Source organism: Cryptomeria japonica, chromosome 5 (assembly GCF_030272615.1).
Source record: "Cryptomeria japonica chromosome 5, Sugi_1.0, whole genome shotgun sequence".
Taxonomy (NCBI): Eukaryota; Viridiplantae; Streptophyta; class Pinopsida; order Cupressales; family Cupressaceae; genus Cryptomeria; species Cryptomeria japonica.
The window spans coordinates 224,112,845-224,124,189 of NC_081409.1; the positions used below are offsets into that span (position 1 = coordinate 224,112,845).

General features: G+C 35.5%; 1 protein-coding gene across 2 annotated transcripts in view; it reads left to right on the plus strand.

Annotated features, from left to right (window-relative positions):
- The window catches only part of LOC131031051 (alpha-soluble NSF attachment protein 2), a 31,828-nt gene extending 20,763 nt beyond the window's left edge, over positions 1-11,065 (plus strand). For both annotated transcript variants that reach the window (XM_057962065.2, XM_057962064.2), the window contains exons 7-10: positions 1,740-1,899; positions 2,040-2,087; positions 2,264-2,344; positions 10,636-11,065. In XM_057962065.2, the coding sequence (XP_057818048.1) occupies positions 1,740-1,899; positions 2,040-2,087; positions 2,264-2,344; positions 10,636-10,716 (370 nt within the window). In that variant the 3' untranslated portion in view covers positions 10,717-11,065. The remainder of the gene's footprint in view (positions 1-1,739; positions 1,900-2,039; positions 2,088-2,263; positions 2,345-10,635) is intronic.
- The last annotated feature ends 280 nt before the right edge of the window (positions 11,066-11,345 follow it).

The following is an 11,345-nucleotide window of genomic DNA, read 5'->3' on the forward strand; positions in this document are numbered from 1 at the left end:
AATTCTTCATCTGCTAAAGTTGCATGTTCAAGAAAAACATTTGGTGATATGTGTGTAAAAGTTTACTGTAATGTCCTGGTTGAGATCCTGCAATCATGTTAGGCAATACGATACATAATATCAATTATTACTACTAAGGTTAGAGAACATACATTCATAATCATCTTAGGAATCATGGTAGGGTGCCTGAAGTGACTCTCAACCCTAGGCTCAAGAGTGGATATACCATCCCTTTTGGCTTCATGCAGCCTTCCGCCAATCATCCTTCATGAGGTGGTGTATCTAGTGAGGGCACTTGTATTTGCTCTCCCTACTAGTGCAACCTTATTCACCGTCTATGATTGAGATCCCATTGAATCCATTCCAATAATCAACCATTCTTGAGGTTGGTGGGGAAGTCACAGTGGGGTGTTAGGAGCGTCCTTCCCTTCTAAGCCCAAGGGTGGGACACTCCTTGCACCCCCTTGTCCTAATGGGACTATCCATCACCACCATGAGGTGGCATGCTTAGAAGAGGACCTCATAATTATTTCTCCTTCCTTGTACTCCTTTCCTTACCTATGGTTGGTTGCAGCAAATTGACAAAGATTGTAAATCTAGTCATTTCACATAATTGCCTAAATTAATTTATTAAGGATTATTCATCAAATTCATTATTACACATATATTATAGCCCATATTACAAACATGCACAACACATATTTATGCATACCACAATTGAACAGTATGCTACAGCCTGCAATAAACAATGATTTATTGATCTGATTGCTTATATATATGCGAGGGGTCGATCTGCTCTTGTAGCTGCTGCTGCTTGATTGGTCTACTCTCCTTGCCCTTTTCCCTTTTCCTATATGATGCCTCCCTTTATAACCGCTCTAAACTCAGAAATTAGAAATGGCGTTCCATGAATTGTTGTTCTAATGTCCACTCAAAAGATTTAATATAAGAATATCATAATTATTTATTTATTTTGATCCCATTAATTTCATCAAGGTTGGCCTTCTCCTATTAATCGATTATTTGATTTGGTCAGCCTCCTAATATTCCTACTGCCAAGGCTTAATTTAAAAGGGGCTGCATTTTATTTGCTAGAGGCTGCGATTTCTCCTCATAAAATCTGTGGTCTGCTGCATTTATTTGTGGGGCATGACATTTACCACGTATTGAAATGCTATCTGCTGGTAGTTTGTTTACAGTCAATTAGGTGCTTCCATTGGTGTTGGTTTTTATCAAAGATATCTTACCGGTTTACGACAAAAATATTTTGCCTTTGCATATATGTATCTGGAATAAAATATTATGAAGCACAGTTGTTTCCATATATGAATTGGAAAATGTTTACCTTTGGAAATCTCAAAGCTTTAGTTATTCTATTCTCTAGGTAACATAGAGGCTCTTTAAGATTTATGAACCCAAGACACCAAATATGCTTTTTTTAAGAGATCAGTTCACAATTTTTATAATAATAAAAACTCTATTTCTCAAAGGAGATATATGCTTCTGGGGTACTCTTTTCATGCATGTTGTTTATCAAGTGATAGATGCCCAAGATCATTTCACAAATGTGCATACCAGTCAAACTTTTGGGATCTAATTGTGTTAAATCTATTATTGAGGAAGTTCTCAGCTCTCATTTTCATAATATTAGTAATTGTCTAGCTGCAAAGACCTAAAGTGTGCTGCATCTCCTCTCTGATCATTTACAGAAATTGATCTTTATATTTGCAATATTGCAGGTACCCAAAGGCCATACAAATTTTTGAAGATGTTGCGAGACAGTCAATGAATAACAATCTTCTGAAGTATAGTGTTAAGGGTTATCTTTTATGTGCTGGCCTCTGTCTCATTTGCAAAGGTGACACTGTGGCGATAAACAATGCACTAGAGAAATATCAGGTTAAGCATATGTTAACTAACCATTTTAATGTACATTTATTATTATTACTGGTTGTTATGATTTGAAATCTTTCATGTGCTTGTGGATTTAAGAGAAGATATGTGGAAACCCTACTAATGTGACATGAATGGATGTACAGGAACTTGATCCTACATTTTCAGGTACCCGAGAGTGCAGATTCCTTTCTGTAAGTTTTTTTCTTATTCTGTCTTATGGCTTTTATGAGAGGGCATTGAAATCAAACTTATTTGCATAGGGAAGCAATCAGTGTGTTTTGAGTCCCTTATTGGTAGTGTAATACTGAAAGATTATCAATACTGCATATTGGTTCCAAAACTGAAAGGTTGTTGTTTTCCTGTTCAGGATTTAGCTGGTTCAATTGATGAGGAGGATGTAGTAAAATTTACTGACGTTGTCAAGGAGTTTGACAGTATGACTCGACTGGTATGCTTTTACCTTGCTTACTTTTAATAATCATATCAATTGTTGATTTAGTGCTATTTTATGTGTTTGAATTGAAAAACCATGCTGATGCTTCAAAGCATTTATATACGATAGCTTGTGTGTACTGGAGGGAAAATGTTTACTAATATTCTTTCAATTTGAGAATCTGTGTCTGCCTAATAGAATTTTTTAAATGGAATAATGAACAAATATTATATCTTCGACATACTTTACCTAAGGTATAGACAATTTTTTAAGTGGAATAATGAGCAAATATGATATTTTTGACATATTTTACCTAAGTTACCGAATCGGAATCGGAATCGGGTACGTGGGTATGGCAAATTGTTTTTGAGGGGGTTGGGTACATTTGGGTACGTCTGTATAAAAAACATTTAAAAATCATAAATATGTATTTTAAAATTTAAATATATTAATTATAAATTAAAAAATATATTTATAAATATTAAAAATTTCATATATTACCGAGCAAAAAAAAAATTTCATATATTAATTATATACCTTATAAATTTTATATTATTTTAAACTTTTAATTTTATTATATAACTATTAAGATATAGTTTTACGAACAATATATTAAAATAATGTATAATAATTTTAAAATAAACTATTTTACATATAATATATCTCATTAAAAATTAAATATATGAATTATAAATTAAATATTAAATATATATCTTATTAATTCTATATTATTTTAAATTTGTAATCTTATGATATAACTATTAATATATATAGTTTACCAGACAATTTATTAATTTAATGTACAATACCTTTTAAAAATCTATCTTATATATTCCATTATTAACTGTGAAGCTTCGTGACGCATCCTGGATTTTGTCATGGTCATAATTTCGGTCTGAAACATTATCGTTCAGGCAGACTATATTCGTCTAAAACATTTTTTGTTCATGCAGAGAATATAGTTTGGACGCAGCTATCTGGAATCAGCTATCTGGCGAAATTCCTCGACACTGTTTCCTCTGTTTTTATAAGCTCTGCAACCTGGAATTCATGGCTTCCATGACTGTTATTATGGCCTTGGTGAAGAATCCCATCGATGAGGAATATGATCTTAGTTGCTTGCAGCTTAAAGCTATCATGACGGCCGCTGCTCCTCTCTCCCCCGACCTGCAAAGAGCTTTCCATGAAAAATTCCCTGGCATTGAACTGAGCTAGCATATGGAAATAGCTGTCATGCCCTTGGACTTGAGTTTGGGAAATGCATTTATTATTTTTGGGAGAAAAAAAATTTCTGTTTAGGGTTTTCAGAGGTCTCAAAGTGGGTAAAACTGAATCAATGAATCCTGGTCGTATTTTCACGGATTCCAAGCCGCCTCCGATTCTGAGACGTTTCGTACCTGGAATCGGCCTTATTTTCCCATGATTCGGTAATTTAGTATTTTACCTATATTCCTCTGAAGATAGGTGTGCTAGTTATATATTGACATGATTAGCCGAGTACAATGGATGCTGAACAGTGAGCACTGATGCATTTTTATTTCTTTTCCCCCCTCATTTGCTATGATCTCTTGTAGATTGTCCTAATTTCACAGATTTGACAATATGCTTAACATATATTTAAAAGAAGTATTTCTGACCAATCTTACTTTTCTCTGGTTAGTACTAGTAAACCAATTCTCTGTGGACAGCAACTAGGGATTTGTTTTTTGATTCAAATTCTTATGAAATTCTTCCATATTTGGAAGCAATGAAGAAATATTTGGTATTTCATTGCGATAAATCATGACTTGCCTCGGATCCCAATTTTTTCCCTGTAAAAATTGCCCTTTTCTTAAAAAACGTGCCAAATGAGCTTTTGCCGAGTGCTTCCTGATTACTCCCAATTTTGTCACCAAAAATTGCAAAAAAGATTCTTTCCTAGTTACTCTCAATAACACACCTTTCTTTGTAACTAGGTAACATGTTTGTATGACTGAGATTTGGAGATAGGTAGAATAAGTTCAAGCTGATTGAGACTCTGTTTCATGCACCAATGGTCAGCTTTAGGTCTCCATAATTGGCATGTTAAGAAATGTAGTTACAAATATAACAAATTTAAGACTATTGGGTCACAATGACATATTACAAGCATCTATGTGGAATTGGCATTGTTGGTCTTTTGCCTTGCAAATATGACGAGCGTGATGATGACTGTGTGATGTGCTCAGTTAAGTGATTGCTAGATAGGATATGCAATTGCTTGTGGAGTAGAAGTAATTATGCTTGTTATTGGGTAGCTTGTATGACAATGAAATTTATAATTGTAGTATGAATTAATGTACTCCATCTTCATTTGATAGGACCATTTAAATTAGTAGGACACACATATTGAAGGGATATGGTAAGAGAGAGTTATAGACAAGGTAAATTATGTTACTAAGATATTTATAATTTTATGTTTTGTATTTTTCAATTTATGATTAACTTTCAATAAAGATATGGTTTTTTGAGGTCAGCTCTTTAAAGAATCTCTATTAGATATATTTTTAATCCTCACATTTGTCTTGTATAGATATTATAAGCTTTGTTACTGGGTAGACCCTTAAGGCCTCCTGTACGACCCTTAAGGCCTCCCGTACGTTTGGGTGTGGGTTCACCCAGGGGTATGCCCTGGGTACGTACCCAGGCGTCTGAATATGCCCAGGGTATGTACCAGGTGTACCCAAAGGGTTGAGTGCCAAAAAGTGACAAAAAAAGACTTTTTTTTTTCCATCTGAAAACCCTAAAAGCATCATTTCGCCCAATACAAAGATCAAGCTAGAGGAGCATCTTAGAGGAAAAAACATTTGAATTGGAGGAGCATGTTGGAGGATTGCAAGAGGAGGTGAGAAATATGAGCATTGTTCAAGCTGGAGGACTGTAGATGGAATTGTAAGAAAGTGGAATTTCATTTGGCAATATTGTAAGACAAGCAGTATCCTTGCTAGTAGAAATTGTGTGAAAGTGTTATACCCACTAGTTGAATCATACAACAGCGATACCTCCATTGATTGAGTGTTAGTTAAAGCATTACCTTGTGAGGTTGAGTGTAAGGGGTTGGGTCCATGTTATGGACCCTTGGCTAAATAATTGGAAAAAAAATAGATGATATCTATTCAGTCATTAGGATGTATAGATGGCCATCCTCAAATTATTTGTGGAGTAATCTTTGATAGGTCAATCACGGGAGATGGCAGGTGGAACTTGGGTATTCCATTTTACCTTTATTATCTTCACTCAAAGATGCCTTATGACACATCACAACATGCATCATAAGTTGGTCAATAAGTGTAACTCCCTCTTAAAAGTTATTTTATTTGTCCTAGATGTTCTTCAATTATTAATGTGGAAGGCCCAATTTCTGGAGGCCATAACTTTTGATCTGAGAGGCCTTTAAAAGAAGCTTCTTCCAATGACACTTCTGAAAAGGTAGTTGATGTGCTTGTTATTTGTCACAAGTGAAATATTATTATATATTGAGTATGTTCTTTTACTTGCCTTAGGTAAGAGAACATTTTTCTTTATACAGCCTTTGATAAGATAAGAAGCAGTGGCATTGGAAATAAAATTCACGAGACTTTAAAGCTTAAAGATTTTGCTTGCTTTCAGTCAATGTTGACACACTAAAGACTGCAGAGACTTTTTGGTCACCAATTTCTCTATGAAGTCTTTGGTAAAAGGAAAGTTCCTTTGAAACCAAAGACCTTTCATTCTTTCTTCTTGCTATCAAGTAATTGTTTCTTAGCATTGGAAGGGGACATGCATAGTCACAAGAAACCAGAAAGATGAAGCAACAACAAAATGCAAAGTGTTTTTTGTTGAAATGGAGCTTTGTTTAGGAGATTTGGCCCTTATTGGGCTGCAAAAATAGGTTGATTGAAATAAAAAATAATCAGAAACAAGGAACATTTAAGAGAAATGGTCAAAAACTCTCTCTGAAAGCTGATGCTGTTTTAAATGGCTAGAAATGAGACATGGTCTGTTCTAGATATCATATTGGGTCTTGTTACCATTTTCGAGTCATCTTTTTGAAATGAGTGGTCAATATCTGGTTTCTTTAGAGCTGGTAATATAATTGTTGTCTATATATTTGATTTTGATGTTACAATTAGGGTATTAATTGTCTCAAAGGCACCAGTGCATACCATTGGCCTCTTAAGTTGTACTATGTTTGAGTCCTTTTTTTGAGAACGTGGTATTCAATATGCAATTCAATGGTGAGTAGTGGATCAAATTGTTTTTGATTAAGGGTAAAATGTAGGTTTTGAAGGGACCCCGAAACCCTTTACAGAAATGAAAAGCTGATGTAAAAGATAAGCTATACCAAACAACTATCAGCCATACAACAGAAAGCCAAATTCTGGAAACCAACAGTCAGCTAGGCACAAGCAACTTTTGAAGGGCTCCTGAAACCCTTTACAAAGAGTTGAACAACAACTCACCAACAAAGGGACTGCAGTAAGAAAGAGAACAAAAAAATGTAAACTAAACCACCTTTGGAACCTTCTGACCACCACGAGCACCCTTAACCAGGGATACAGAAGCATGGTTATGCTTAGAAAGACCTCTTCCTATGTTGCACAACCACCCGAGAAATATCATCCTTTGAATTTATAGAGCAATGAGAAGCAGGAGGACAAGCCGCCAAAGGTTCTGAAGGAAGAGAGAATGTAGGCAAGCCACAATAGGCTCTATAGGTTAAGTCAAATTCACATGCTGTTCAATAGGGCCAGCAGGAATCTCTAAAGTAGCTGCAACTTTTGAAATCACTTTCTCATCTCTAGAATCATCTTCAAGATTAAAAAATTCTCCCTCAGGAGATGCTGACGAAGAACATTTTTCCACCACGTTGCATCATTACGACGAGATTTCTGACAATATGCAACCAGGTGACCAGTAGCAAAACATCTCTTGCAATGAAAAGGGAGACCCTCGTAATCAAGAATCTGGGACCACTGGCTATTCCCCAAAAAAAAAGATGACCTCTCCACACAATTTTTTTGAGGTATCAATATCCACAAGAATGTGGGCAAAGTAGGATGCTCATAGATTAGAGAAGAAGCATTAGCCATAACAAACATATCAATAGCATTTTTAATAGATTCAAAGCAAGACTTATTCCAATACTAGAGAGGCGGATTAGGAAGTTCTACCCAAGTAGGAAAAACACTAATAGATTCAGAAAGATTGTTGAATGAAGTGGACTAAGGCTTGAGAGAAAGTGAATGGTTACCCCACAACCAAACACCACCTTCCAGCACTTGAGCCCTAGAAGTTTTTAGATTGAAAGACTGCCACAAAAAAACCCCAAGCAGTAGGATAAAGTTCAATCCTATCATCAAGAATGTGCCTCCAAGAATCTAAAACTCATTTGCTCAAATCTAGAAGGGAAGGCCACAAACCATTGAACCTACAGATAAGAGCAACACGAGAGAAGTACTCTTCTTTTTCTAACACCTCCTGCCCACAAATAACAGAAAGGGAGGAAGAAGAACAATGCAAGGGTTTACCCTTATGAGAGAGGTGAGCAAGAGCAGAAGAAGGATAACCACTAGAAGACCTAGCCACCTTAGCATAGGAAAGAGACGCTGAGTGAGAGGTAGGGGCATCCACACACAACGAACCAGAACCTAAAGGTGGAACATCTGCAACTTGCATCCCCTATGGCAAACCTCAATGTTGTTTCAAGTGGTTACTGTGATTTGGGCCTTTGTAGGGGTTTCTTTCCTTGATGATTGCCCGTGCTATTCTTCTAGTTGAGGCAAAGGATGAGGATGTGAGTAATGGTGGTGGTAACCCTACTTGGGTTGCAATGGAGTCCAAAGTATCTGATCTATCATTGCACGTGGGAATCATACAGAGAGATGATGGTGAGGGTTTTACCTCTGTTAATAGAGGTAGTGCATTTCCTTGGTACTGGTGTTAAAGGGACTTCGGGTCTTCCTCTAATTGTTTCCTCACAGGCTTCTAATCTGAACATATGCTTTTATTCGTGCCACGGTTTGGCAATGGAGGAGTGTGATGTTTGGCCTGTGATTGATGCCTAGGTAGAGGTTTCTTTAGTTCAACTGGTGACTGGTGGTTCTACCATGAATGTGCTTGTTCTTTGTCAGGGAGAAGTGTCATTTGCTTTGGATGGTTCATATACCATGCTAAGGATGCCTGATGCTGTTGTTGATAGAGCTTTTGCTTGCATGGGGAATGCCCTCATTGGGAGGTTCTTGGGCTTTCGCCTGAATATTGATGTTGTCTGTAGCTGGGCTATTAAAAAATGGTGCATGTCTGCTCAGTTTCATGTGGCTGCCATGACGAATGAAATTTTCTTTTTCTCTTTCCAAGCCCTTGAAGGAAGCGCGAGAATCTTGCAAGGTGGTCCTTGATTCCTTGGTGAATCTGATCTTTTTTTGAAAAGATGGTCTATTGGCTTTGGTGCTATTGAGAATTTTTTTAAGAGGGTCTCTATTTGGGTAGGCTACTAGGGCTTCCTTTAGAATACTGGGACAAAGAGATCATATGAGGTACTGCTAATGCTCTTGGTCTCGTTTTAGATATTGACAATGTCACAAAATTTATGAAATGTTTGTTTTTGCTAGATTTTGTGTATAAGTTGATATTGATAAGGTGCTGCCAAATACTATTGAATTGAGCTCCAAGTTTGGTGTCTGGGAGCAGAAAATCTCTTTTTGAGTACTGGGCACTTCTCTCATTCTTGCCAAGATATCAAAGAGAAATTCCATGTTTAGTAAAAAAAGGACCATTTCTTCTCCTGATCATGGGAAAGAGTTGCACTGCATAATTAGAGACGAAGGAAAGGATTTGGGCTTAATAAGTGTGAGGCCCTGCAGGAAAATATCAGGGTCTTCCTTTAAGGACAAGACTGTGCCCTTTGGTTGTGCCTTACTGAAAGGAGTTGGGCATTGCAGTTGTGGGTCTTGTTGGGGACGTGAAAGGGCCCCCCTTTAAGAAAAAAAGAAAACCAGAAGCTGTAATCATGTGTCCTTTGGTTGTGACTGATTCATATTTGAAAAAAGGCAGGACGACCCAAATTGGTCAGGCTTTAACTCCACTTCAGAGCTCTTTGGTGAGGTTTGGATTCAAAGCTCCTTGATTGTTGTTATGGTTGTACCTGTGTTGTAGTTTTGTTGTTTGTTTGTCAGGGGCTCTTGTGGTTTTAAGGCCTGTTTCGTTGTTTGTTGTAGTTTTATGTTGTTGTTGCCTTTCTTGATGTACAAGGTTTCGGGGTGCTTTCAAAATTGTCTTTTGGTTCATAGCTCCAGTTAAAAGAATTTATCAAGTGGAAAGCAAATATTTAAAGACAAGATTAATTAATATAAGTAGTAATTATAATATATTTATTTTAAAGACGTTGAAAATAATATGCTAGACACTTGTCATTTTTCTAGTGCCTTGTCATAAATTGATAATTACTACTTATTGAAGCATAAGATCCCAAACTTTTCATCCAACACCATACTAATAGCATTTGACATAAGTTAGGTTTTTGCCATTCTTTATTAAAAATATGCATCTTTTTAAATATTATATGTATAAGAATATCAATTAAACTAGCAGTTGTATATTAATTATACTATAATATATATTAAGAAAATTTTATTTTCAAAATTTAACTCATTATATGTATAAGAACATAATGATATTCTTTTCTATATATATTCTAGATATTTATAAGAATATATTCTAGTATATATTCATATATAAATAATAATTGTACAATTCCTTTAATAATTTTAAAGATGCTGTAAATGATAGGTTAGCGCTTGTCACTTTTCTACTTCGCTGTCATAAATTAATAATTTTTACTTCAAGTTACACGTAGGGAGTAATAAGATCCCAAACTTTACATCCAATAGCATTTTTGTTACTCTTAATTAAAAAATGTGCATCTTTTACTTTTTGAACTTCATAAATAACAAAGTAGATAAAGAAAAGTCACTTTTGATTGGTGGGAAGTATGGTTAATAATAGCTAGTTAAAGGGCTAGCAAATATCAATTACAGGGACTGATCATTAACATATCCATCTAAGCTGCAATTAATATTCTATAAATTGGACAGGTCTTTGACAATTACCGTAAAATTTACGATTGACTTGGATTTTTATTAGACTGAAAATGATCACTCGAGTTGCCAGCCTTTTGTGGATAGAAAGATTAAGGAATTTTACATATAAGTTTCGGTAGCTTTCATGGAACTAAAACAATTTAAACGAATTGACAATAATTTCTTACGTGTTATACAAACTAATTCATATGTTTGTTTTATGAACAGGACCAATGGAAAACGACTCTTTTGCTTCGGGCAAAGAATGCCTTGAAAGCCAAGGAAGTTGAAGAGGATGACCTTACTTAAATCAGCAGTCCCTAGTATTTGTGTGAGGTGTTGTGGAAATAGACTTCTTTCCTTTATTGTAAATGAACGGTCACTTGGATTGTATATTATATGTGGTTTGGTTTTTGGTAATGCAAAGATTAATACCTTTTAATCCTATTTACCCCGTCGAGGAAGGCGATTCAGGGCAGCACATTTATTGAAGATGTTTACTTTTTGAACTTGTGTGGATAATGTTTTTGGCGATAAATGCAACGATTCTGCATGCTGTGTGCATAATATTGTAAACCCAGATTAATGTGAGAAATAATGGATTCTGTATTGTTCAAAAGGCTTTTGCCACTAATCATAGTTGCAAGAGTATTCTCAAGCTGAGTTATTCAAGCACATTTAATATTCTCGAGTTAATTTTTAAGCTCAAATATACTTTTATGTTAATTTGACTCCTTGGACTTGAGAGACTGAATACAATTGGAAGGAAAAGAGATGCCATGCGTTTTCCCCGATTGGATACGATTTTCATTTGCCTCTTGTTCTAACACTTACCGTCCTCAATGATACTAGCTTTAAATCCTTGATATGTTTTCAATATTTTTTTGGTTGCATTAATTTTTTTTAGTCAAACAATTAATTTTGAGCAATAACACAAA